The sequence below is a fragment of the Leptonychotes weddellii genome, chromosome X, assembly GCF_054177405.1.
Source record: "Leptonychotes weddellii isolate Sample4059 chromosome X, ASM5417740v2, whole genome shotgun sequence".
NCBI lineage: Eukaryota > Metazoa > Chordata > Mammalia > Carnivora > Phocidae > Leptonychotes > Leptonychotes weddellii.
The window spans coordinates 17,787,135-17,814,531 of record NC_138385.1 but is presented as its reverse complement, the minus strand read 5'-3'; the positions used below and the strand labels follow the sequence as shown (position 1 = coordinate 17,814,531).

Sequence of the window (27,397 nt, the reverse complement as noted above, 5' to 3'; positions counted from 1 at the left end):
GGGGTGTGTTTTAGAGGGAATGGGGTCCGCCCCAAGCGAAGCCGTGTGTGTGTGTGTGTGTGTGTGTGTGTGTGTGTGTGTGTGAGGGGGAATGGGGTCCGCCCCAAGGGCGGCCTGCTTAGCAGCCCAGGGGAGGTGCCGGGCGCGGGCCTTCTGGACCCCGCAGCGGGGCGGGCCAGGACTCCACGTGGTCTCCTAGACCCCGGGTTTCCGCCGCGAGGGGGGCTGGCATGCCGCAGCGTCGGGCCGCCGGGTGCAGACGCCTCCCCGGCCCCGCACCGGCCCCGCGGGGAGCCCGGGCTCACGCTGCGGGTGGTCGGGGCCCTCCGGGGCAATCGGACGCCGCGCTCGCTCTCCAATTTCCAGGTGGAAAGCGGCGCCTCGCGGGCGTGCAGCTAGAGGCAGGCCGCGGTGGGGAGGCGGGCCGGGCCGGGCACCCTGCGGCGTTGGAGGGGAGGGGGGGCGGCGGCGGAGGCTCCCTCCCGCCACCGGGGAAGAGCGGCGGCCGGCTCGCCAGGCCAGGTCCACCGCGTGCTCACCTGCCTGTCCCGGAGGCTGGGGGAGGGGGCCGCAGGGGGGAGGGGGCGGGGCCGGACGCAGCAGGCCAATGGGGAGAGGGCGTTCAGCCCCCTGCTAAATTCTCCCTGGAAAGTGGAGGGGTGGGGGAGTTCGAAGCTCCGGGGCCGTGCAAGGCCTTGGTGGGGGCCGGAGCCGCCCTGGGACAGTCGGGGGCGCAGAGTCGGGACGGAGGGACGGGAAGACGCGGGCCCCACCCCAGCCGCCTCTCCCTTCCCCGGCGCTCCTGCGCCGGCAGCCCGCCATGGCCAGCTCGACGGCGCCACCTGCTGGACGTTGGTCCCCACGTCCGGCGCGCCCGCGGCCGGTGTTCTCGCAGGCTGCGACCTTTGGGGCCTCGCAGGCGTGGGAGCGGGAGGAGAATGAGCTCGCCCACCTCGGGTCCAGCAGCTTTGGAACCAGCGACAGCCGAACCGCCTCTTTAAAAATACGTTATGGGGTCAGAAAGGCCTAGGATGGTGAAAATAACTTCTCGCCCCGCCCCTTGCATCGGGCCTGACGTTTCGGCCACTGGGTTCCCCCCAGGGGTGAGGAAACAGTGCCGCAGCTGTGCCGGGAAGGGGGCGGGAGCTCAGGAGTCGCCCGCGGCTCCCGGTGGCAGCGGCGCACAGCTGGAAGCGGCTTTGGGTTCCTCCTCGTGGAGCCTTGTTGCGGAGGGGGGGGTGGTGAGCGCAGACACGGCCGAGGAAGCAGCGGCCTGCGGTATCACGCGAGGGGTCCAAAAGCTGTGAAAGCCCCCAGGTCTGGGTTGTTCTCCTCCTCCCCCTTCTGCCTGCCACAGTGTAGGGCTGAAATCCCCGTGATTAGAGCCAAGACTCATTCCTTCTTTCAATAAACATTTATTGAGCACCTACTGTGTGCCAGGCACTGTGCTAGGCGCTGGGGATACATCAGTGACTAACACACAGTCCCTGTCCTTGAGGAGCTCACAGTCTATTGGAGGGGCAACATACATGAACACATAGCTAAGGAGCTACCATGTGCTAAGTGCTACAGTAAGAGGTATACGCAAAGTGCCGTGGGGGCCCAGAGGAAGCTGTACTACATCGGCTGCTGGGGGTGAGGAGCCGGCTCCTGACTCCATGACACCATCGCAGAGGCCAGGATGGTGCTGCCACAGGACTCTGGCCAAAATGAACCTGTCTCCTGAGGGTCTCCTCCAGCCCTCTCCCGTAACTAGATCAGCACAGGTTAGTTAACCAGATGAGCTAATTTAACACTTTGAATTAGGAAAGAAACCGGACAGGGAAGTTTCTTTAGGGGCAGGGGATGTTCAAAGTAGTAACAACTCTCTGGTGCAAGGCTGGGGGGTGGGAGTGGAGGTACCATGAGGGCACTGAGCCAGGGAGGGCTGGCCCTGGGCAGTGGAGCACCTGGGGTGAGTGCCTGTGCAGGGGGGAGGTCAGAGGTCGCCAGCCTCAGACTTTGGTCCCCATCTCTCACCAGCTCAACCGGCAATATTCGCTGGTGCTCACTAGATGCTTCGTAGTGTGCCCTGCTGTGGGTGCCACGGCCCCCCCCCCCCGCCCTCAGAAGGTAACACACTAACTGGGGAGACAAAATAGGTCCAGGTCATTGAAGATTTAAGTAACAGTTTGTGATTATAACAGAGGAGATGTCACAGGCTGTTCTCGATCAGTTGCCCAAAGAGCGGCAATTGCTACGAATTTAAAATGAAGAACTCCTGTAACGGTAGGCTGGTGTGGGGAAGCAGCTTCCACAAATCGAGTCTTAAAGGATTCGCGGAGCATTCTGGTTGAGCAGAACCAAGTAAAGCAAAACCACAGAGGTGGGAAACTTCAAACAGAGGCAAGCTCAAAGGCCAGCAAATCCCTAACTCTGACTGGAGCAGTACCTTGGGGGTCAGGGAAACCAAGTGAGACGATGACTAGGGAAGTCAGTTGGGACCTCATGGGGAAGGGCCTTGCCAGGTCAATGACTTGGGACCTCACTTTTGGAATTACAGCCCTGAGCCTGCAAGTGCTCCCTCCTCCCTCCTCCAGGACCCCTGGCCTGCCTCAAGATTCAGCAAATACAGGGTTAATGCCCAGCTGCCTCTGACAACAGGTCGGAGGCTCAGTATTTTGAGTATCACCCTACCTAGAGGCAATGAGGAGCCACTGAAGGCTTTTTAGCAGAGAAAGAACAGAATCGGCGCCCTGGCAGATCGGAGGGGATGAGACAGGTCACACCGTGGTGCGTGTTGATGTGCCTGGGAGGGGGGGATGAGCTCTGGGTAAGTCTGAGCTAGGCTGGAGGCTCCGGGAATGTGGAAGAAAGGGGAGATTTCAGAGACGTGCCAAACGGCCTGGACTTCAGGAGATGGGGGAGGGGACAGGGTCAAACGAAGGCAGCCATCAGATGGCTCTGAAATGTCAAGCTTAGAAGGTCAGGAAAATGGTGGTACAATGAACAGAAATAGGCAAGTCATGACAGCTTTTTGTTTTTTGAGGGGAAAGGTTGTGTGTGTGTGTATGTGTGTAAAGACTTTAAAATTCATTTGTTTTAAATCCATGTTTGACAGAGGGGCTGTCTTTGAGGCAGGACAGGCGTCTGGATGGAAACGTCCAGCCGGCCGCTAGAAATGTAAGCAGGAGCTGCAGCTCTTGACTTCAGAGCCGCCCCTGAAGAGCCGAGCCAGAGCCAGGAGACGGACGAGAGCCAGGGGGGGGGTGGGGGGCCCACACTCAGCGCGCGCGGCTGGAGTGCGGCCGCTACCCGAGGGGGTGGGAAGTGGTGTCACGAGCCGCCAGGACTCACGGGGACTGAGAACTGTGAGGACGACATTTGATGTCACGGTAAGGGTATCAGTGACCCTCAGATGATGGGTTCTGTGGAATTTGGGGGAGGCAGGGCACCCCTAACCCATGCAGCGCCTTTGTGCAAATTTTTTTTTAAGGTGACTCTTTTGCAGGATGTTTCACTTTCCACCATCAGGAATTTGTCATAATAAACAGATTAGAAAAAGGCATTTTAATGCCAAGTGCTGGAGATGTGTAATAAATACACCTGCACACCCATAAATGGTTCCTTTCCAGAGAGAGAAGAGGGAAGAACAGGAAGAGAGTGGGAGAGAACACAGGAGGCTTGGCAGCGACCAGAAGGAGAGAGAGAACAACCTGGGGAGGTAGTTAGGTCAAGTGGATGGTTTTCTACTGAGGACATAGCCAAGGGCCTGCGGCACTGATTCACATTAACCAAATTCACCAGATAATAGAATCGATTCTGAGGCTGCCATGTCTTAGCTCTTAGCCTTGCCCCCAAATCTGGCTGGAGAGAGGCAAGCTTATTCAAAGAAGGGGAAGGAGGAGTGAAGCCGAGGGGTTCACTTAGGAGAGGATGGGTTGAAACGTCCTCAGAAAGGAAAGATGGAAGCAGGGAACCCTGTTGGGACAGGAGAAGTGTCAGGGGGGCTCACATCCGCTGGCTCCTGTCTTCTTGGTGTGGGAGTCAGGGCTAGGTGCGCGACTTGGGAGATGAGAGCCAATGGTTCACTCGAGGTCTGCGGTAGCCATCCTGCGGCAGGGCGGGGGGGGGGTGGTGGTGGCAAACCTACAAGGTGAGTAGAAGGCAGGCTGAGCAGCGGGCACGCACGGGCAGGAAGGGAGGCAGCCCCAGTGTCCACGGCTACACGACTACCCCCGGCCACGCCGACAGGAGGGAGATACCGGGGCGACACTAATCAAGAGGGACCCCCGGATCGGGGCGGGGGTTGGATAGGCCAGTGTGCCAGTGAAGGCTGGTATTACAGCCCAGGCTCTTGGCACAAACATTCAGTTAATCCAGCCCTGCGTGGGGACTTCGTATCTGGGTCCGACCCTGTCCCTTTGAACTCCCGTCTTCCCCAGCACACACACCCATCGAAATCCTCCTACCCTGGATCTGCTCCAGCTCTGTGACATCTCTCCCAACTGGATTCAGCCTGTACCCCATAGCCTCGGGGCAACTGAATGGTTTGTCCAAAGGGAATTAGAGAATGCTTCCCTTAAAAAAAATCCCCATCTCTGCAGCTGACCCAGAGACACACACCCTTGAAGACCTCACAGCTCCACCCCCTTCCTCCCCAAAGAAACAGAGATACAGACCCACGAGTACACACACATACATACAGAGATATTCACATATGGGATAGGAAATTCCCCGTGGAGGGAACGCAGACGGTCAGAAGCCCCACAAAAGGACTCTCCCCACGAGGCCCCTGCATCGGCCCTGACCACAGACTTCTCAGGAGGTTCTCCCTCCATCACCCAGTCAGCCCACGACCCTGACAAGAGCATATCCCCTAGTGCTCTTGAAGGCCATGGTCTGACGCCAGGGATGCTCAAACTGGGCATGGCTTGGCCAAGGTGACACCGGGCAGAGGTCGGGGACAGGGGATCCGGTGTACTGAGATCCCACCGAAAAGTAAGGGCAGGTGTCCTGCTCCGGTCAGTCTCTGCTATCGGAAGTCCATAGAAAAAGGCTGCTCAACTTGGCCCCCGGCCCCTTCATTTATATGTCATGGGGCTCCATCTTAATAAGCGAGGTGGGGTTGAATGGGGAGAAGGAGGCTGGGGTTGGGGATCTGGTCAGCAGGCTCCCAGAGGTGGTCACACTAGGCTCAGCCATAAACAGGGACCCTGAGCCTGAGGAGAGCTCAAGTTCAGCCACTGGGGTCAGCCCAACAGTGGGGCGGCTGGGAGAAGAGAAAGTCTGGTTCCCCAGAAGGCTCGGATTGTGGGAACCCCTTGAAACCACCTGGGTTGGAAGTGGCTGAAGGTGAGCCCGATCCCTCAGGAGCTCCCTCAGGGTCTCTTCGGGAACCAGCAGCCCCTCCACGGGGGCCCCAGTCACCATGCCCTGCACATATGAGGAGGGCCTCAGCGGCCCCTCCTTGACCCCAGCGGCTGCAGTGGCACCAGAAGTCCTGATGAAGGCAGCAATGACAGTCCCGGGGGGCTGAGGGCTGGGCCCGGCCGGTCCAGCCCCTGCGATGGAGGATGGCACCGGGTTGGTCGGACGGTTGGCCCCAGCCAGAAGTTGGGGGAGGCCACTGAGAATCAGCGGGGCCCCCGGTGCTGCCACCTGACTTTCTTGGAAACTGGTGCTCAGGGGGAAGGAGGCCTGCAAAGTGAAGGTGTCCTTGAAGGTCGAAGCAGGCGGAACACTCTGGAGAACGAGCTGTGTGGAAGCAGGCGTACTGGCAGGGGGCCCGCTGGTCAGCACTGTGGTCAGTGGGATTGTCTGCAGGGTCAAGGCGGAGCCCGACCCCACGGGGGCCACTCCCAGGTGGATGTTGCTGGGCACTGAAGAAGTACTGAGAAGAAACAGAAAACAGGTTTGGTCAAGGCAGGAGGCATTGCCCAGTGGGCTGGGAAGGAGGGCCCAGGAGGAGCAGAGCTGGTTGAAGGTGTTCTGTCTTTGTTGCTGGATCGGCGAACGTCTACTGAGCACTTAGTACAGGTCAGGAATCTTCCAAGCAGCCCATGCACTGAGATTAATAATCTGACTTTACAGCTTGAGGAAATGGGAGCACAGAGAGGTTATGTAACTTGCCCCAGACCACACAGCTAGTCGCGGGGACCCACATCTAGGCCTTCTGACCCCAGAGCTCCTGTCCCTCACCACGCCGCTCCAGCGCCTTCCTGCCTCAGAAGGGCACCTTGCCCCTGCCAGCCTAGCGGGCACCACGTACACAGAACTCAAAGCCCAACCTTCTCAGGGAAAATGTGGAGACACTTAGCATGGACAGGAAGCAGCGAGAGCTTTCCAGGGGGAGCTGGAGGGCCCGAGGGAAGCAGAACGGGCATCTCTGTCACGTTCTCCGTTGCCTCTTTTCTGGAGTGGAGGCGGCTTGGGGAGATGGGCCCCGATGTGGAGGTCGCTGGTGGCTGCTGGGGGAGCACTCTGAGATAACGGGAACAGCCCCAGCGGGTGACAGACGCCTCCCAGGGCAGAGGGGCTGGCTTTGCCACCACTGTGGTGTGCAACCGTGGGCAAGTCACTTTTCCTCTCTTGACCAACAAGCGCCCCGCTGGCTTCCCAGGGATCCTGTGAGGTTCCCGTGAGACTGGAGACACCACAGAACTCGGCAAGAGGCTGACCACGTCCACCCCCCGCCCTCCCCCCGCCCGCCCGCCATGAGGCACTACGGGAGGGTGTCTAACGGCTCCGGGGCCCTTACCTCACGGCTCTGGTGAGTTTGGCCTGGCTTTCTGGCAGGGAGGTAGTGGGGATCTCCTCATCTACAGACAGTCCCAGTTCCAGATTCGCAGATGGCTGTAAGCCAACGTTCTGAACCTTTGGCTTCTCCCAGGAAGGGCCTCCCTTGCCCTGGGGAGCAGCTCTGGCCGAGACCCTGGAACTGGCTCGGCGGGTGGTGCCCGTGGTGGAGGTGGAGGGCGTGGAGGCCCGAGGGGAGGCCGCCGTGACTTCACTTCTCTCCTCGTCATCTTCAATCACCACCAGGTCCTTGGGCATCTCCTTAAACTGGTACACCAGCCTCTGCCCTTCCACTTTGGCCAGGATGCCTCTTTGGTAGTAATATCTGGGGAACAAGGGGCAGGGAGTGGGGAGTTAGGCAGGGACACACCGCCCTCCGGGGCAGGGCGGGCAGGCGGCGGAGGCCAGCCGGACAGCCAGATGGGAGCCCCGCGTCAAGGGAAGGGGTGAGGACAACTCTTGGACTTGGAAGGCTTTTATGAAATTTCTGAGCTCTCCCCCTGAGGACACAAAGGGCCATGAAAAGGGGTTTCAAAGGCTAGCCCCACCCTGCGTTGGGGCGAAGGACAAGGGGGGAATGAAGGATAGGAGGGGATGGCTGGTGGGGAGCTCAGCTGTCCCCCAGCCTGCAAGACTGATGATGGCTAACTCGGGCCTGTCTCCCGAGGTCTCTGGCCAGCAGAATGCCCTTCGTGGGGATGGGAGGCCCCCAAAGGCTTTTGTGCTACAAAAAGAGAAAAAGCGAGGATAGAACTGTAAGAGGGCGGGGAGTGTGCCCCCCAGAAGGGGTCTGGGGACGGGCTTAGGGGCAAGCAGATGGGAGCGTCAGCAGACTCTAAAGCAGGAGGGACGTCTCAGAGCTTCGGAAAGCCCCCAGGGCAGGGACTCAGGGCCCCAGCAGCTCCTACCTCAGTGCCCGCCCCATCGTCTCATAGTTCATGTCAGGCTTGTTTTTCTGCTTCCCCCACAGCTTGGACACAGCTTTGGAGTCCACCAGCTTGAAGATGCCCTTCTCTCGCTGGGTCCACTTGATGTACTTCGGGCAGGTGTTCCTGTCCTGCAGAAGCGCGAGGAGGAACTCCCACAGGTAGATGGTGCTGCCTGCAGAGGGCCAGCTGGTGAGGAGCCGCCCGGGCACCCCGACCCACTTCCCACCTGGCCTGACTCCCAGCCCTACCTTTGCCGTCCTTCGATTTCTTCCGTATGGGGATGCTGGGGTCAGTGACCGGTGAGGTACTGCGGGTGCCCTTTGTCTTCCGGACTGGGAGGGGAAGGGGGGGCAGCAGGATGAGGCTGAGACCACACGGAGGGCTGCAGGGCAGGCTCCCGAGTGGGGTGCCACGTCAAGAACCAGGCCACCGGGGCCAGAGGCCCAGGACTGCTCTCCACAACTGCGGCCCTCAGGCTCCCGCGCCCGCCCAGTGGCCCGCCCTCATGCTCAGGCCCCAGAGGTAGACCAGAACTCTACTGCCCACGCGGCCAATGAGCATAGTGCTGACAAATGAGTCACCTTTCGAAGAACCCAACCCGCCGAGCCTGATTTTGGAAATGAGAAGGCGGCCTCAAGGTGCGGCTGTTGTCCAGGTAAGTGTGAGACTGGGGTTTTGGTCGCCACAGCGACAAGGCAGTATTAAGCAGTCCTTGCCTGAGTAAATCAATAACATCAGGGCTTGGGAAAGCCCAAAGTCCTCTCGCGCAAATAGCCCAAGCTCCACAAGGTCTGAGGAGGAAGATAAGCACATAGCATGAGGCGTCTTTTATAGGCAGAGGGCCCCAGAGGGCCAGGCACTGGCCAGGGGGCCAAGCCTGGTGTCCAGACACCTAGACTAGGATTCAACCCATTTGGGACCGTCGGTATTTCTGCACGAGTTTACCTATCTGCTGGGCTGACCGGAGCGGCGTGGGAAATGTCAGGCTTTGGGCAGGCCAAGCTGTACAGAAGGGAGGACTTTTCATCCATCCCCTGTCACACCAAAGAGCTGTCCTCTGAGTGTGTCTATGAGCCTTGACCCACTCACCCCTGATAGGCTCCCTGACCGGCCCCCCTCCTACCACACCCCCCTGAAGACAGACAGACAGACACACACGCACACACGTGCACACACACACTTTCCCTCTCTCTCTCTTACTTCTCTTCTTTGATTTTCCAGTCTTCTTGGCACTTTCCTCTCTGGGGACCTTCTCCTCCAGACAATGCCCCTCCTGGTCATCAGTGTCACCCGCCTGGTTCAAGGCATCAGGCTCAGAGACAGGAAATAGGTAGTTGGGCAGAGTGGCAGCCGGAGCAGGGTCTGAGTCTGGAAGCATTTCGGAGGTGCTGACTGCAAGGAGAAAGGCCTGAGGTGCCTGAGCTGCCTGAGGCCCAGGGCAGGCTGGGAGTGTGGTCTCCCGGCACTTAAGAGAATGGTGGGCTCCTGGGAAGGGCGGAGGAGCCGCTCCCCACGGCCCCAGATGCAGGATACACCTGAAAATGCCTCATGTGTCTCACACCACGAGGACAGGAAACATCTGCAGGGCTGTGGGCATGAGCTGGTCCCAATCACGGCTGCCACATTTACAGCCCCCTGCCGGCAGTGGGGAAGTTCCAGGCAACACCCAGGGTAAAGGGCCACCTTGATTTCGTCATTCTCTTGTTTTACAACTGGAAGGCGCCTTAGATATCATTTAGCCCAATTCTTCTGCTTTCTTGATAAGGAAACTGAGATCCAGAGATGGCAGGGCATGTGTCCAAGGTCACACAGCAAGTGGGTGCCTGGTACGTGTAGGCATTCAGTAAGTATTTGCTGAAGCCTGAGTGCACATTAGTGACAGGGTCAGGAACAGAAGTGCTGGCACTCTTAACTGGCAGCTTCGGGCTTTTTCCCCCTGCAGGATCCCCAGCCTGCCCTCGGGAAGGGGCAGTTAGGGCCAGAAGCCCTCCTGTCCACAAGTTGGGCAAAGGCCAGGGGGTGGGGTGGGGCAGGAGCCCACGTGGGGGGCCTTCTGGGGAGGTGGGGAGCCAAGCTCCAAGCCTGGCACATTTCTAAATAAGCCACACCCTGCATAGTCTTTCTGGGGGCCCCAGCAAGAGAGCAGAGGGGACCGAAAAGTCACCCTGGCCAATAGCAGTCAGCCTTCAGCCTTAAAAAGGAAGGAATTTCTGACATATGCTACAACATGGACAGACCTTGACGTCATTATGTTAAATGAAATAAGCCAGTCCCCAAAGATCACTACGGTGTGACTCCACTCCTGTGAGGCCCCTAGAGTAGTCCCATTCATAGTGACAGAGAGTAGAGTGGTGGCTGCCAGGGGCTGAGGGTAGGGGAGAATAGGGAGTTAGTGTTTAATGGGCACAGAGTTTCAGTTTTGCAAGATGGAAGGTTCTGGAGATGGATGGTGGTGATGGCTGCCCAACAGTACTTAATACCACTGAACTGGACACTGAAAAATGGTGAAGGTAGTCAATTTTATGTTATGTGTATTTTACCACAATTTAAAAATTGGAAAAGGAAAGTCCCCCTGGCCACCTTTTCCCTGTCTACACTGCCCCTCTGCCCCCCGCCATTCCCGCCCCAGCTCAAGAGCACGTTTACCCAGCTGCAGCGGCTGTGGGCACGCATATCTGCGTGCACACATGCCTGCGAATCCAGTACATGGACGTGGTATTTTTAAATGGCATTTTTTGTTGCCTCGAGTTAAGGCACCAGGGTTCACACTTACAGATCTGCTTCTCATCCAAGATGTCGTTAGGAGACTCGACATTGAGCAAGACTTCAGTGGTTGACATGGTTTGTGAGGTTGCTTCATTGTCATCTGGTTCCAGGTTCCATGGTGTGGGGCGCAGGGGGCAGAAAAAAAGTTCCCTCAGGGCTCAGGGCAGGGGTAGAGCTCTCATGGGGCCAGCCCAGAGAACAGTGCTAAGAAGCCAAGGGACCCGGAAGGGGCTAGCGTGCCACCTACTGACACTCTCCACCTTTTCTCTCCACTCACCCCAGCCGGTCTCCCCTTCACTCTGCCTCGTCCCACTGCATCTTGAAAGACCACAGATCCATTTGGATGGTTTCCTCCTCTATGAAGTGACTACCTTTTGTTTGTCCTAACCACGCTATCTAATCTCCCACTCCTGCGGGCCTTGCCCTTGCTACGTGGGGTCATGGAAAGCCACTGCGGGCTGCTATATTCCCTGATGGCAGTACCCCTTTTTCTTCCACACTCCCCTGCCCGGGAAGGAAACAAACCTGCAAGCAGAATACTGCCCTCCAGAATCTGATCCTGTGTCATGCACAAGGTCCCATCCGTTATGATGCCATTGTGAACGTCGTCTAGCTCCAGTCCTGAGTACAGATGCAGTAGCTCGGGGTAGGGTACCTGCTCCACGATCACAGCTGGGAACACCGAGGGGTCCTCCAGCTGTGCACAAGACAGGGGTCCAGTTTAAGGCTCACCTGCCTCTTCCAGGAAGCCCTCCCTACCAGAATCTGGCCCTTCTTGCAATTTCTAATTCTTGGAGCCCCCAGGGCTTGTCCTTTGTCTGGGATGACACTGCTCTGGGTCCAACCTCACTAGGTGATGCTTTGAGTGGATTCTTTTTTTTTTTTTTCTTTTAAAGATTTTTTATTTACCCGACAGAGAGAGACACAGCGAGAGAGGGAACATGAGCAGGGGGAGTGGGAGAGGGAGAAGCAGGCTTCCCAGCTGATCAGGGAGCCCGATGTGGGGCTCGAACCCAGGACCCTGGGATCACGACCTGAGCCGAAGGCAGACGCTTAACCGACTGAGCCACCCAGGTGCCCTGCAACTCTTTTTAAAAATTACGTATATAAGGAATTATACCAGAATGTTTATAATAATTATACTTTGATTGTGGGACTTTGGGTGACTTTTTTCCCTTTCTTCCCAGTTTTCTGTATTTTCCAAATTTTCTTTCATGGGGTTGTTAATTCTTTTTTCATGAAAAAAGAATGAGAATGTTCAGTTCCGCCTAACGTTCCTGAAGGATGCAGGAAAAAAAAAAAAAACTGATGAAACGCCATTGGGTTTGGCCACTGGGCAGTCACCCTGGCTAGAGCACTTTTAGGGGACTGCTGGGGTCCCAAGGCACATTACAGCGGATCTCAGAGAGGACGGACTGAGGCAGGCGGTCAGATGTAGTGATGAAGACCACAGAGTTGAGAGCTGTCTGTTCAATATGGTACCCACTAGGCATGGGTGGCTGTTTAACTGTAAAACTTTTTCAAGATACAAAGTCCAGTCCTTCAGTCGCGTTAGCCACAGTTCAAGTGCTTCATAGCCTCTTGTGACTAGTGGCCCTGTACTGGACAGGGCAAATACGTAACACTTCTAGTAGCTCAGAAAATTCCATTGGATTGTCCTGATCTAGAGCTAGACAACCTGGCTTTGAAACCAAGCTCTGCTACTTAGTAGCAGTGGGACCTTGGGCAAGCCACCTAATCTTGCCGTGCATCGGTTTCCTCATTTATAAAATTGGGGTGGCCATATTAAACAACACCATAGGGTTGTGTAAACAGATCAATGCACATAAAGCGCATAGAACAGGACCGGTGTAGAGTCGGCTCTCATCGAGTGTTTTAGGTATCAGGGACTTCTAGGAGACTAGTAATGCTTTTATTTCTTAATCTGGGTGGTGAGTTCATGGGTGTTCATTTTGTAATTATTCATATATATATATATATGATTTATATACTCTTTTGTATTAATGATACATTTTTCAATAAAAATGGTTTCCTGAAAGGGAGAGAAAGGAGGTGAGAATGTAAGCACAGAGGGTGGAGACCATACTGATGAACAGAAAGGAGTTAAGAAGGTGGTGGTTTGGGCGCCTGGGTGGCTCAGTCGGTTAAGCGACTGCCTTCGGCTCAGGTCATGATCCAGGAGTCCCAGGATGGAGTCCCACGTCGGGCTCCCTGCTCAGCAGGGAGTCTGCTTCTCCCTCTGACCCTCCTCCCTCTCGTGCTGTCTCTCGTTCTCTCTCGCAAATAAATAAATAAAATCTTTAAAAAAAAAAAAAAAAGAAGGTGGTGGTTTTTTGAAGGAGGTGGGTAGAAGGGAGAGAAGACCTGAAGATGTTCTAGGTTGAGGAGAAAGGTCTGGAAGGTCTGAAGGATTTAAGAGAGAGACATTGGAGGTGACCAGTGGTTTGAGGTCTTGGAGGCAGGAGAGAAGAGTTAATTAAGTACGGGGAGGAGATACCGCTGGAAGGAAGAGGGACACTTCTTCGTCCCGGGTCAGCGGGAAGGAAACAGGAATAGTGATGTTATCAGTAGAAGGGAGAAGGGAGGGAAACAGAGGGTGTCCTTGGCTTCTCTGTGAATTGGAGCAGAAGCTGTCTGCTGAGGGTGGAGGGGCAGGTGTGGGATTGGGAGGGAAGAACAGCTTCCATGAAGAACAGTTAACAGTTGCTGAGCAGATCAGAAACAGGCAAAAAATGACTAGTAGTATCGAGAACCCAGGTATGGTTAGATTTTTCTTCCCTTCTCTTCCCATGGTGCCTTCCACCAGGCGAGGCACACCACAGATGTTGGGTAAGACTGAGCAACTTGAGGTTAAGACCCCACGGGACAGAAAGTACAATGTGCTCAGAGCCCACTAGGGGGCAGCCCTGGGTAGGCCGCTAGAGGTCGGACGAAGTTTTCTGTCCTCACAAGGATTCAGCACAGAGAGCATCAGTATTCGGCTGGGGTGCCCTTAGAGATAATCCAACTGGATCTCCTCTTGGTGAAGAGGGGAAGATGGCAGCCAGATAGGGTAGGGGACAGGACTTGCCCAAGTGACACTGTGGCCAAACTGGCATCGGAAACCAGGACTCCTGGCTCTTAATCTTCTGTTCCTTCTACCATTCCTGGCTGCCTCTTCTCCAGTTTGTGGAAGGAGAGGAGTGGAGGGCAGCGATGGGTGTGCCGAGACACCATCCAAAGGGTACGGCCAAGTGCATGGAAAACGTGCTCTCTCAGCCCCAGTTCAGAGCAAGACACGGAGCGGTAGGGACCTAAGTGCTGAAATTCTGTCCACTTTTTCACCTTTCCCTCACCAGAGAACCCCATTTTCAGATCTGAATCCTCAGATCGAGGCTGAAAAGTTGGTTCTGGAAGGGCCCGTCAACCAGGCTAGAGATGGGAGTCTGAAGGGGCCAGGGACTGGTCTGTGCCCTGTGGGGCCGGCAGGCAGAGCTCACTCTTGCTATGTGGTTGTCCTGGCAGCTTTCTCACTGTGATACTGCAGGTGAAGGGAAGGGGACAGACAAGCACATGAGGGTCCATGGGCACCTGTGCGTCCGGCCCCCACTGCTGATCGACTGACAGCCCAGCTGCTGTGTTTCATAGCCGCACGGCTGGCTGGGTGACGGTGCATGGCCCGTGACTGCACACGGAATGACCGCCCAAGGACTAGTGACTGGCCGCACGAGTGACGAGCAGGCGCACAGTCTGGCTGGCAGGCAGGCCCGGTGGCCTGGACCTAGTAGGGGCTTGATCTATATTTGCCGACTGGCTAGTCGGGGGTTCCGGCTGGCTTGCTGTCTGCCGGCCTGTCTGTGTCTATCTGATCGTCCGCCTGGCCGACCGGGCTCTGTTCTCTGGGGCCATACCTGGTGGATATCATCCATCCCGTTGCTTGCAAACTCAAAGATCAGGTCACTGGGCTGCAAGGTAATAGCCATGCTGTCTCCTCAGAGAGCTGACAGCAGGATTCGCAGGGCCCTCTGGAGCTGCGGGGGTGTTTTTGATGAAGAGATGCTCTTCAGGTACTTGGAGCTTAGAGCCTACACCCCGAGCCACAGTAAAATAGGGGGTGTAGAGAGCTGGAGTAGGTGGTGGCCTATGCCAGGTTCAAGGCTGCATGCTGGGCCGGGCCAACCATGGGGGTGACCTAGGGAGAAGGGAGAGACAGGGGCAATGAGTAAGTCACCTTCCTTGAGCTTTGTTCCCAGGATGCTAGCCAACAGCAGGGACCCTGCCACCAGGGCCAGACTGCCAAAAGGGGAGGATGATAGGAGAAGGAAGGGGAAGAAGAAAGGAGGCAGGTTAAAAAAAAAAAAAAAAAAAAAGAAGGAAAAAGAGGAAGTTAGTTAACAGTTGCGTCCAGTGGGAAGTGGCCGAGCCTCAGTGTCAGTCTGTCAGCAGCGTCTGCACCTGAGCCGGCCGCGAAGACACACAGCCTCCCTCCGTTCTCTCCTGCCTCCTCTGGAGGTGACCGATCGAGGGACTCTGGGCTCTCTCCACCCTGAAGATTAATCTCCAGGGTGTGGCCACAGGGGAAATCAGGGCACCCCATCCGTCCTTATAGATGGGACAGCAGCATGAAGAATCCTTAAAATTCCCTTGGCTCAGAAAGAATCTTGTGTGAGAGGGTGTGGGTTAGGGACACATGGCGGTACCAGGTGCTCTTCCAGGCTCTGCCTGGCTCAGTCTACCTTGGACGTGGGGGCCACTCAGCTCTGAAGGGCAGAGTCTACGGAGGAAGAAACGTCTCAGCGTGGGGGGTTGTGCGGTCAGGGCCAGTGCAGGTCTGACCCTGCTCCTGGGGAGGGGACTCTGGGAACTGGCCACGTCCCCAGAGAGCCCCGAGACAGAGGGCCAGGTGGGCCACAGGCCCTGCGCACTTATCGCGGCCCCGCCCCCCCCCCCCCCCCCGCCGCCACCCGCTGCCTTGTGTGGGTTCGAGCTCTTGCTGCAGCTTTGCTTTCAGTTTCAAGACTGAACTGTCACCCTGGGAACTTGAGAGGAGAGCCCCAGCTCAGGGAGGGGCCCACAGAACCTTCCCCATCCTCCAGGGCTGGCTCAGCTTCCCCCCCCCTTTTCCAGGACACCTGTCTTCTGCAGCCCACACGTCTCTCCTCTCCCCAGTGCCTCCGGTGCCAACAGCATGCCCCTCAGACCCCCGCTCGGCACCCGGGCCTCCAGTGGTCTGCTGTGGTGGCCCGCGTGCCGACCCCCCGAAGCCTAGCTCCCACTCCCACGGCCCCCCTGCCAGCCCGCTCTGCGCCTCTCCTCCCGAACGCTTGGGCTTTGCCACTTGCAGGCACCTCAGCTTTGGCCCGTAGGGTTGTTTTTAATGGTACGCTCGTGTGTGCGGACATGGGGTGGGTCTACGAACAGCCCGGTTCAACCACGAACGCCTGAAGAACTGGGTCCACGCACCACAGCAGGAGCGACACACCTGCTCTCCAGGTTTGGCAGTGCCAGGGTGGCAAAGCCTTCTCCTGGCCCCGAAAGAAATGAGGAACTTCAGAGAGGGGCAAAGGGGAGGAAAGGGAGGAGGACCATGGGTGACCTCTCTGATGACCGCTCTCCCCCACAGGAGACACCCAGGCCTCTCCCACTTCCTTTCCGTTAGCCCACAGGGCTGGCTCCGCCCGCTCCCCACCCCCACCCACACCCCCCGCACCTTTCCACCCCCGCCCCCCAACACAAAACTTCAAGAAGTCGCTCCACTCAACCTGTCAGGTCTGAGTTTCCTTTGGGTGAAGGAGACAGCCCCGCTAGGACGAAGAGGAGGCCCAGGGGAAAACACGGTCTGGCCTGGGTTCCACCCCTCCCACCCCACCCTACCCCCACCCGGCCCCGCCTGTGACCCAGTCTCCTGTGGCCCGCCTGCGAAGCCTCCCAGGGCCATTTATGCTTGGAAGGTCTGTCTCCTCTAGCCAAAGCGCCCCAAGGCCCGCATTCCGCAGCTCCCCGCCCTGCCTCCGGCCGGCTGTCTGCCCCCAGGAAGCATTCTCATACTAATCAAATGAAAGGGATCACTTTCACCTAATCCCACTTTGTCTAAACACGAAACTCCGGTGTCTGCCCCCGCTCCCCTCAACGAGGTCATTCCGCTGCAGCCCTTCCCTCCAGGTTTGCTCATCTCTGGCTTCTCTTCCCAGATCAGCACTTGATGTTTGCGTGTTCACTGGTGCTCTCTGCGTGTGGACCTTCCGTGCACCTTCCTGACCTCCCCCATTAGGCGGTGGCTTCCTGGAGGGCTGGGACATCAGTGGTCATCAGTGAAACGTTAGCACCTTGCACGGTGCTTCGCGTGTAGCACACACTCGATTTATGTTTGCAGAACAAACACATGAATGAACTAATGAATGAATGAACGAACGAATGCATGAATGATACTGGTCAGTCAGTACCAGTGAGGTGTATTTTCTGGGCAAGAAGTATATCCATGTGGGGCGCCTGCGTGGCTCAGTCAGTTAAGCATCTGACTCTTGATTTCGGCTCAGGTCACTATCTCAGGACTGCGAGATAGAGCCCCGCACAGCGGGCTCCGTGCTCAGCAGGGAGTCTGCTTAAGAGTCTCTCTCCCTCTCCCGCCTCTCTAAAAAATATATATCCACGTGTACATTGGTTGTGGGGTGGGTGTTGTGCACCCAGGCTTATGAGAGAGAGAGAAATGTGTGCTGTGTGTGTGTTACATCTGTACAGTTTTGCACTGTAATCGACAATGGGGGTTCTCACTGCGGGTGTGCGAACACACCACGGATTTACTTGTGCGCAGGCTGTGCTCATGTGCCCCAAGCGTGGGGATGTGTGCACGAGGGCCTCTGTGTGCCGGAGGGCTGCCCGGGCCGGGCCAGCAGCGCCACAGGCTCCGTCCTGCGCTCCTCCTCCTTCACGCCTGCCTTCGTGGGAAGAAGAAGGACAAAGCGGAGCTAGTGCCGGCTCCAGCGGGGCCGCGGCGAGGGGGCTGGGACGGGCTGCCACCGCTGCTGCCCCCTACCCCGGCCACCGAAAAGTCAAAGTCCTGTGCTTCCCGGGAAGGACCGGCGCCGGCCGCAGAATATGGAGGTGGTGGGGGAGGGAAGGCCGCCCGCGCACGCTGCTGGACGGAAACCTGGGCCATGGATGCAGAGGGCTTTGAAAGAAGAGACTAATCCAACTGCATTCTTTCGGTGTCCACATGTCTAAGTACCTAAATTCAGGGCCTGGTTGGTGCAGGTTCTGCTGCACACAGGACCCAAGGCTGAGCCCGGTGTCCTGTTCTGTCCCAGTGCCAGCCTCCAGCTGGGGTTGGGTGTGGGGGGGAAGTAGCTGTCCTAGGTGTGCTGGCCAAGGCTAAGAAAACTCCCATCCCAGCCCCACCATGGAACCTTCCAGTCCAGAAAGCTTTGCCCCTCCCCCCCTCAGATGTTTGAGGATTTGAAAGTGAGAGGTGGGGAGACGCTCATTTGCATGTCACTCACTCTCCCCGGCAGAGGAGCGAACCACCCCCTCCCAGGTCCCTCAAAATAACCTCCCTCTCCCAGGAACCTGAAACCCAAAAAACCACCACCACAGAAGGCCCGCCCTGCTGGAGGCCAGAGAGGCCCACACCAGGGGCGCTCCTCCCTGGTGTCCTTACAGACACACTGAGACACAGCTTCGGTGGCCTAGAGCCCCCGACACTGCCTCGACGGTGAGCGGGGCGCTAGGTGGGTACACACAGACACTTGGCTCAGCGACAGACGTGCCTGGGAAGGCCCCCACCCGCCCCATCACTGTACAGATCACAGCTGGCTCCAGTCGGAGTCGGCTCCCAGGGTGGCAAGAGCTCCACTCCTTTCACTCCCCTGGAGGCCACGGCAGGATCCCTAGCTCCCAGGGCCTGTCCTACTTGCACTGAAAGCACAGCGTCTGGAGAGCAGATGGCCCCGGACACCGTGTGTGAGCGAATGTGTGCCACAGGGGGGAGCAAGCAAGCGACGGCGCCTACATCCCCAGCCTGCAAACGCACACCTCGGGCTCGCTGTGGTTCTGACTGCATTTCAAAACCAAAAGAGCAAAATAGAAGTGGTTTGGGCCACTCTCTGCGTCATCACAGTTGGGCCCCCTTCAAGACCCTTTCTGGGGCTGTCACTGGAGCACGTCAAGCGGTGTCCAGCACCCACCCACTGGGCCTCCTCTGCATACAGGAAGCAGCCCCTATGTGGAAGCCGCATCCACAGTCTCCGTGGAGCGAGTTTAAATCTACGCCCGTTCAGCTGAGCCAATGGCTCTCACGCACGCCAGGAAACACGGGGGCCGGATGGTCAGCCAGGCCACAAAGCAGAGTTCTCCTTCTCCAGTTCCTCATCCTCTCGGAGCCAGCCCTCACTCCTGAAATACCCAGGCCTCCATGAAACCTTTCTGGAATTCTCTGGAAAGGAAGTGACAATTTCCTTCATGCCATTTCCCACTCTCTCACTGCCCCTCCCCCACAACCACAAACAAAATGGAAACTACCCCAGGAACAGCTGTACCCTCTACTTAAAAACAGCCCCTCCTCTGGCTAATAGTCATCCAGAGGCCGATTTGCATGCTGCCCCACGTGACCAGCAGTGGGTATTTAAGAGCCGGAGGGCCAGACCCAGGGGTCCAGTCTGTAGCCATGGACGGAGCAGAAGTAATCCGTCCGTCGGCCTCTCCCACAGCCTTGACCCCAACCAGCGAGCAGAGCCCTCCTCCTGGAGCAGATGCCCAGCCAAGGGGCCCAGCCACAACTATTTTGTCAGCTCCTTCTCCTCTATTCCTTTCTTTTCACCACCCCCTCCATTCGAGAAGAAATCAGGAAGAGGGAGGAAAAAAATAAAGGTTTTGCAAGCTCTGTTGGTCGGGGTTTCTCTTTGCTTATTTACAAGAAACCCAGTTTCCTTCCTTGGCCCTGGGTCACTGCCTGCTTCCAGTGTAGGGCTTGTCACAACTCCGATGGTGAGGGAGGCGGGAGCTCATCTCCAACTGCCCTTGTCCTTTCGCGCTCCAGTCTGGCCTCTATCTTCCCAGGCCCTGAGCTGTCCCAGCGGAGGGGGTGATTAGGGCTGCAGGAGGTGGCAGGTCCCCGCCCCCCTTTCTCCAGGAGACCCGTAAGCTCGCCCCACGGTGTGCACTGCCCAGCTTGCAGGGAGGAGGAAGGAAGCCCTCTCCTGGCTCTATCCCAACCAGCTGTGAGACCCTGGAAAAGTCAGCCCTCTTTCTGGGCTGTGGTTTCTGTCATCCTTACAGTGGGGGAGGGCTGAGGGTTAAGCCAGCTTTAGCAGATGCTCACTGGGGAGTCTCGGGTGAATGAAGATGGTGGTGGGAAAGCACTTTGGAAATTAAAAATCACTCATCCATAAGATGAGTTTCAGGTGACCTCCCAGAGAGCAAAGGGGGCTTGGGGCCCCGTGAAGCCCCCGGAAGTCCCCCTTTGGCTCCAGAACATAGACGGGGTGGGGCTGGAGGCTTCCAGTTGTTGGTTTTGAAGGGGCTGGCTCCTGGCGGGGGCTGGGGGGCCCCCCGCGGAGAGGGGCAGGCCGCTTTGGTTGGAGAGGTGCTCCCAGTCCTCATCACCTTCACCCCGCCCCAGCCCTTGGGGTTGTGGTTATGTGGCAAGAAGAGCTCTACAGAAGCCCCAATAGGGGAGGATGGTCGGGGGCGGGGGAAGGGTTACCGACAAAGTGAACCTATTTCCCCAGCCGCCCTGACTCCCAGGGGCCTTGCCTGAGAAAGCCAAAAGAGCACCCCCTGGAGGTGCCTGTGGCCACCACATCCTCATCTCTACCGCTCCAGGGACCTGCTGAGAGAGTCACTAAGCCCTTCTGGGAAGTGGAGGACAGGCCAATGACAAGGAGAACACACTACAGGAAAGAAGGCAAAGCCTAGTCCAGAGCAGCTACTGAACCCCAGTATGGTGGGCTGCCAGCTACAGCTTAGGAGGGGACCCCAGAAGTCCCTGCAGATCATAAGGGATGATCCTCCCCAAGAGAAGATCCAGCTTTGCCTTGGGGTTTGGCCAGGTCACCTTCTTCCTCTGTGAAATGGGGACATCCTCCCTAGTTCAAAGGGTTGTCACAAAAGGCCAGTGAGTTAATGTAGGTGAAAACTCTGTTACGTCCCAAACATGTTTTTCAATTTCCTGGTCTGATTTGTGTCCTTTTGACTATAGTCACTCGTCCAATGTTCAGCATATCTTTACCTGGATGGACAGGAAGACAGGGACATGGAAAAGAAGGTGAGGGAGGACATAACCAACAACCAGAAACCTCCTGGGACAGAGAGGAAACCAGCTTGGCTATGGGGGACAGGGATTGGCTGGGAGGTCAGGGAGATCAGTTGGATAAGTGCATAGGCCCAAGATCCACCAGGTGGTGGAATTTGAACTTAACATAGACAGCTACTGGGAGTTCCTGGAGATTCTAGAGCAAGGGAGGGGCCTAAGGCAAGCAGTTCTTTAGGCAGATCCGTTTGGTCTGAGTGTATGAGTGGAGTAGATGGAAGGAGACCCAGTGGGGCAGCTGGAACCCAGGAGGTGAAGCCCAGAGCCACCCCGAGGGAATAAAACGACAGAGTTTGGGGTAATACAGTAGTTGTAGGGTCCCCGAGATGTGGAGCCTGTTCTTACTGTAAAGACTGTTAAAAGATATGAAGTGATTGCGGTAGGAAATAAGGCAAGAAGATGAGCTCACCTTGGACATTCTGAAGTTGGGATTATCTTGAAAAACCCAGGTGGAAAAAAGAGGACCTGGAGAGTCATTTTGCTACACACACACACACACACACACACACACACCCCATCAGCAGGAGGGACCTCTACAGGCCTTCAGTGGCCAAAGGGGCCCGTGAGGCTGGCAACCCAGATACAAGGCTGTGGCAGAAAGTGGCATGTGATGAATGAAAGGTGGCCTCAAATAGCACACACCCACCCCTGCCCCCAGGAAGGCCTGCTTGCGTCCATTGGTGGGGGAGGGAGGGTAACAGAAACACTGACCAGAGACTAATTAAATTCATTAGTGGGTTTTTTTAGAGGCTGGGGTAATCTGTGACTCGGCACCAACAGGATATTAAGTCAGATAACTTTTGTTGAAGGGACAGTGTTCTTTGTCAAGGCCCCTGCCAGCCCGTGTCCTAGAAACTGATGCGGAGGCTCCTTGCTCAGATCTGGGACTCCCCCAGGCGGCAGGGGCTGGGCTGGGTTCACTGCCTGCTGGGGTGCCCCTTCCAAAAGCCCCCCCACCCCCCACCACTGGCCACTTCCCAGGCCAGCAAAAGCAAAGGGTAGTCCAGTGTTGCCTTCATGGAGGGGAGGGTGCAGGGCGGAAGTGGAAAGACAGCCTATCAGGGAGGGCAGCTTCAGCTCTGATGTCACCGCAGACTCCTGGGGTTCCTCCTTCCCCCTCACCCACACTACTCAAAGCCTCTTCCTGACTCAAGAGTCCCAGGATATCAAAGTTAAAAGGGACCTGAAAGATCATGGCATCTATCCGTCCGATCATCCAGCTGCAGACACCAAGTTCCTAAGGGAGGAAAAATGACTTGCCCAAGGTCACACAGCCAGTGGCTATGACTCCCAGGCGACCTTTCTTCTTCCCCTCCTCATTGTCTCTGGGCAGCCTCAATACAGCCAACCCTTTCCTCTGGTGAGAACAGACAGCAGCCAAAGACCCAGGGCTGGCAAATAACAATGAGGCCACACATGTGCAGAACACATTTAACTTTTGCAGCAACTTCCCCACCTCCGTGCCTTTGTTCACACCATGCCCTAGGCCTGCTGTGCCCTTCCCCAATTTCTGCAGCTCCAATTCCCACACAGTGGTCAAGATCTGAAGCAAATGTCACCTCCTTTTCACAGCCTTACCTGCTTCCTCCCCACCAAGTATATTCTCTCCCCCTCCTCCTGACACCTTAGATTGACTTCTTAGACTAAAGTACGGGTTGGCAAACTAGGGCCTGCATGCCAAAGCCAGCTCACCATCTGTTTGGATGGCCCATGAGCCAAGAATGGCTTTTACATTTTTTAATGATTAGGAAAAAAATAAACAGACGAATAATATTTCATGTCACATGAGAATTATTCGAAGTTCAAATTTCAGTGTCCACCAATAAAGTTTTATTGGAATGTGGCTACGCTCATTCGTTTTCATATTGTCTGTGGCTGCTTTTGCATTAGAAGTTGAGCTACTGTGACAGGGTCCATATGGGCCACAAAGCCTAAAATATTTACAATCTCTTTGCAGGAAAAGTTTACAGGCTCCTGGGCTAAAGGCTTCACTCCCCTTCAGTGTGAACAGATTAAGTTCATTTCTGAGAAGAATGTCCCAGAGCACTCAGAGGCGCCAGGAAGGAGGTGTGGGACACCAAATACAAACTCGGCAGATTTTCAGCAGAAAGAAAATCCTGGCCCTGGCTCTGCCCATGGTGTGACCTTGAGCAAGTCACTTCTGCTTCGTGGGCCTCAGTTTCCTCCGCTACACAGTGAGGGAGTTGGACTGGATGGTCTAAGGTCCTTTCTAGCCCTATGATTCAGGGTCAGCAATCTGTTGCATTTCCAACTCACACAGTTTTGAGCAGACACGGTCCTGATCATCTTCTGTAAGAATAAGAACTTACAGAAGGCTCCCCTGCCCAGCTGTGGTTTTCCGCTGCCACTGTGGGCCCCCCTCACCCCATACTCACCTGCCCTGCCCCACCCTTCCCTTCTAGCTGACCTGTCTGCCCTTCTCTCTGAAGTCCTCTCCTGTCAAAAGAGAGATGGCTTGGGCGCCTGGGTGGCTCAGTTGGTTAAGCGATTGCCTTCGGCTCAGGTCATGATCCTGGAGTCCCTGGATCGAGTCCCGCATCAGGCTCCCTGCTCAGCAGGGAGTCTGCTTCTCCCTCTCCCGCTCCTCCCTCTTGTGCTCTCTCTCTCTCTCTGACTCTCTCTCTCTCAAATAAATAAATAAAATCTTTAAAAAAAAAAGAGAGATGGCTTCCTCTGAGAGCCCCCCGCCGCCCCGCCCCTCCGACCCGGTGGGCCAGGAGCATCCATTTTTTTTGTGGGGGTGGAGCCAGGGCAAGAAGGGTGCTCAGCTCTCCCCAGCCTCCCAGGGCCCCGGCAGACAGGCAGTCAAGTAGGGGATAGGGCCAGCTCTCACCGCACCCCTGCTCTGCCAGAGGAAACAGCCCCTCTCTGCCACTTCCTGTCCCAGGGGTTTCAGCAGTTTCCCCTTCAGGGCCTGCAGGCCCTCCCGCCCCGCCCCTGCCCCACACAGGTCAGAGAGCGCAGGGCGGGGAGGATCCCTCACAGGAAGGCTGAGGAGACAGCTGTGTACGCGAGGGGACGCCCCAACAGCTCCGCTGCCAGCCTGCTTGGGCTGGGGGGGGCGTGGGGGCTGGGAGGGAGCTGGGGCTGTCTCGGCCAAAGCCTCTCTTGTTAGCGGATGAGGAGAAGTGGGTTTATCACCTTCCCTAGCTATCACCTTGAGGGGGCGGGTGCAGAATGAGCCTGGCCTTCGGGGACTGGATGAAAGACTGGATCAGCCCCGGGTGGCTTAGGATGGACGGATGGGCTGAAGCAAGAGCCTGGGGAAAGCAGGCCGACAGTAAGGGTTAACTGGGAGGGGCAGGTGACACTGAGATCAATGCCACTTGACAATTTTGCATAGTTTTGTCCCCGGCACCATTGGAGAGAGACAACAATGGAGAACAAAGTATTATAGTACATGTGGGTCAAGGGTAGCGATGGAAAAGGAAGCCATCACATTCCATCGCTGCTCCTGATTCGGTGTGGTGACTTGCACTTGTAAATACCTCCCAGTTGCCCTTGCAAGGTGGAGCTCCTAGCACTGGGACTATGTGCCCATGAGGGATCCTGCAGGCATGTGACCAGCTCTGCCAGGCCTTCCCAAGGCAATGGGTCAGAGGAGCAGTAGAAGCCCGAGGCCCTGGACCTCTGCCTAGCTGCCGTTCCTCCTTAGGACAGGTTACAAGTACATGATAATTGTTCTAGAAGCCCTGATGCCTGGGATGGGGGCCTCGTACCGGATAGACACAGTCTCTTTGGTCCCCCTGTGGTTATATTGTTCCATGAGGTCCAAGCAGCAGTAGGAGAAGTTGAGGGGACCCCTAGACATGATGGTACTGGGTGAGCCAACAAAAAATGGAGGGGAAGATGGTTTTGATACCTCTCTCAGTTCTGAGAGGTCATCCTCTTGCGACTTAGGCTGAGAGCCCTGCCCAGCCAGGCCTCCTGTCAGGAGAACAGAGTCTCTCTTTTCCCTGTCCCCTCTCCCTCCATACCCCCCCACCAGAGCAAATAGGACCCAGTGCCCCAGTGACAAGGCCCCACACAAACCTGCTTCTCCACCCCTGCAATTTGGAGTAAATCCTGCTTCACAGCTGGTATGGGGGACGCCAAGGAAGCCTTGGAGACAACATCTGGATGTGCACCTGGGCTTCTGCCAGGCCCTCCCTACATCTGCAGTGCAAACCCACGGCCAGGGTTTGGTTACAAGCCTGACTCAAAGCTGGTGGCACGTGTTTGGAAAGTGCATCTAGCCCGGGTGGAGGGGTGCAAGCACTTGAGATCAGTGCCAGCTCAGGGCAAGTGCTTGTGGGGTTGGCACCGATCTGAGCTAGTGGTGGGCCTGGGACGGCGGGTGCAGCCACTATGGCCTTGCCATGGGCCCACTGGGGGAGGAGCAGAGGGGTGTGGGTATCGTGTAAATGTAGGTAAGATTTTCTTTTGTGCCCTCTGATAGCACTTCAAGTTGTTCCCTCTGCACCTGGGGAAAAGGGCCAAACGGTAAAAATTACAGGGTGACAGCGTGGCACAGAGGGAAGGTGGCAGGGATTTACACTTGCTGGGTATGAGCTGTGGGGTTAGCTCCTTTAATTCTTACAAAGTAGCTCGTCAGTGCCAGAGCTGGGGTTCGAACCTAGGTTTAGTTCCAACTACTACGCTCTCTGAACTTCGTTTTCAGTGAAATCTCTTTTGGTAATAATCCTGTTTTAATAGTTCCGTTTTAAAAACAGCAGAAGCGAGGCTCAGAAAAGATTAGGTAACGTGACCAAGGTCACATGGCCCGTCAAGAATGGAGGCAGACCTTTTCTCAGGCGGTGGGTGAGATGGCGGACATTTGGACGGAGGGTGCCTACCGAAAGCAGCTGACCGTCTATCAAAATAAGCAGAGGGTCCTGCTTCAAGAAACTGACAAGAACAGACTCCCGCGACATTACAAAAACATTGGTCTGGGCTACAAGATGCCCAAGGAGGCCACTAAGGGCACCTATGCTGACAAGAAATGGCCCTATACTGCTAATGTCTCCATCTGAGGGCAGATTCTGTCTGGCATGGTGACCAAGATGAAGATGCAGAGGACCACTGTCATCCACCATGACTACTCCCCTTACATCCGGAAGTACAACTGCTCCAAGAGATGCCACAAGAACAGTTCTGTACACCGGTCTCCTGCTTCAGGGGCCTCCAGATTGGTGACACTGTCAGGGCAGGTGAGTGCCAGGCCTTCTGAAAGACTGTGCTCTTCAACGTGCTTAAGGTCAGCAAGGCGGCCAGCACCAAGAAGCAACTCCACAACTTCTAAGACTAGACATCCGCCCACACCAGAAAAATAAAGTCATTTTCCTAGTCAAAAAAAAGAGGCAGAACTCAAACCCAGACTGTGTGCCTTCGATCTCAAAGTCTGTGCCTTTCCCACTGTCCCATGCTGGTACCCATTTGCTCAGATCCCTAGCTCAGGGCTTGCTCACAACACACAACTCTGAAGGCTCAGGACCTCTGTGATGCTCCTTCAACAAAAGCTTCCCAGGTCTGTGACCCACCCCCTTCAGGGCTTCAATCCCAACCAAAGCTCCTAATTCACTAATAAGTGAATCCTAACTTTCTGGGCCAAGTCTGCGCCAAAATGGTGACAAGTTGAACTCCTGTGGCCAGCTATGGAGGAAGGGGAAGTGGAATAGAAGGCTTCCAGCTCTGTTGATGAAGGACGCTGACTCTATTCCTATACCTCAAGGGGCCTACTGTTTCCAGAGAGTTCCTGGATCCAGACCTGGAGTGGCCATGTCATGGCCCTGCCCCATAAATATACACTTGCTCTCGGCTTACACATAATATGAGTCTGGGTTCTTATCTCAGGGTATTGATGCACATGTTTATTCAAATATTTATGGAAAGTCAGCCCTGAGCACCTCATAGATGGAAGGCCCATGGCCAGGGGCTTATCACCAGGCCCACCCTATTCTCCTCGAGGTAGGTTCTCTTCCTATCTAAGTTCCTGGTAAGCTGGGTTAGCCCATCTACCTAATCAATATTGCTGGGGTTTTTTCTCCCCAAAATACATCTGTAGCAAATATCTCTTCATAACCGAGGCCCAGATGTTGGCAGAAAATGGGTATAGAGTCTCTTTATGGGGTGATGACAATATTCTATAGGACTGTGGTGATGAAACTACAATTCTGTGAATATACTGAAGCCACTGAATTGTGTACTTTGAGTGTATAATTGAATTGTATGGCAATGAACTAAATCGAATTAAACTGTTGTTCATTATTATTTTTATTTTTTTATTTTGAGAGGGGGGCAGGGGCAGAGGCAGAGGGGGAGAGAGAGAATCCTTAAGCAGGCTCCACACCCAGCGCAGAGCCCGACATGGGGCTCAATCTCACAACCCTGAGATCATGACCTGAGCCGAAATCAAGAGTTGGACGCTTCACCGACTGAACCACCCAGGTGCCCCTAATTAAACTGTTACTTAAAACAAACAAACAGACAAAATGAGGCCCAGAGAGGGGCAGCAGCTCACTCAAGGCCATGTGCAAGTTGACACAGCAGTTCAGGCCAGACTCCAGACTTCTGATTTTGAGGCACTTTCCTCCTATCAGCCTCCCCACAACCCTAAGCAAGGATAAATGCTGAGGTTGGGCGA

General features: G+C 56.0%; 1 protein-coding gene and 1 pseudogene across 4 annotated transcripts in view; one reads left to right on the top strand and one right to left on the bottom strand.

Moving 5' to 3' along the window:
• Window positions 1-1,399: 1,399 nt before the first annotated feature.
• The window catches only part of ELF4 (E74 like ETS transcription factor 4), a 46,803-nt gene continuing 20,805 nt past the window's right edge, over window positions 1,400-27,397 (bottom strand). For 3 of the 4 annotated variants that reach the window (XM_031030094.2, XM_006735174.3, XM_031030093.2), the window contains exons 2-9: window positions 14,363-14,643; window positions 10,998-11,169; window positions 10,480-10,572; window positions 8,907-9,098; window positions 7,955-8,038; window positions 7,686-7,878; window positions 6,740-7,102; window positions 1,400-5,872 (exon numbers count right to left, since the gene is read on the bottom strand). In XM_031030094.2, the coding sequence (XP_030885954.1) occupies window positions 5,068-5,872; window positions 6,740-7,102; window positions 7,686-7,878; window positions 7,955-8,038; window positions 8,907-9,098; window positions 10,480-10,572; window positions 10,998-11,169; window positions 14,363-14,434 (1,974 nt within the window). In that variant the 5' untranslated portion in view covers window positions 14,435-14,643 and the 3' untranslated portion in view covers window positions 1,400-5,067. The remainder of the gene's footprint in view (window positions 5,873-6,739; window positions 7,103-7,685; window positions 7,879-7,954; window positions 8,039-8,906; window positions 9,099-10,479; window positions 10,573-10,997; window positions 11,170-14,362; window positions 14,644-27,397) is intronic. The other variant, XM_081808264.1, reaches the window with a different exon arrangement.
• LOC102739087 (small ribosomal subunit protein uS17 pseudogene) lies at window positions 25,504-26,056 on the top strand (annotated as a pseudogene).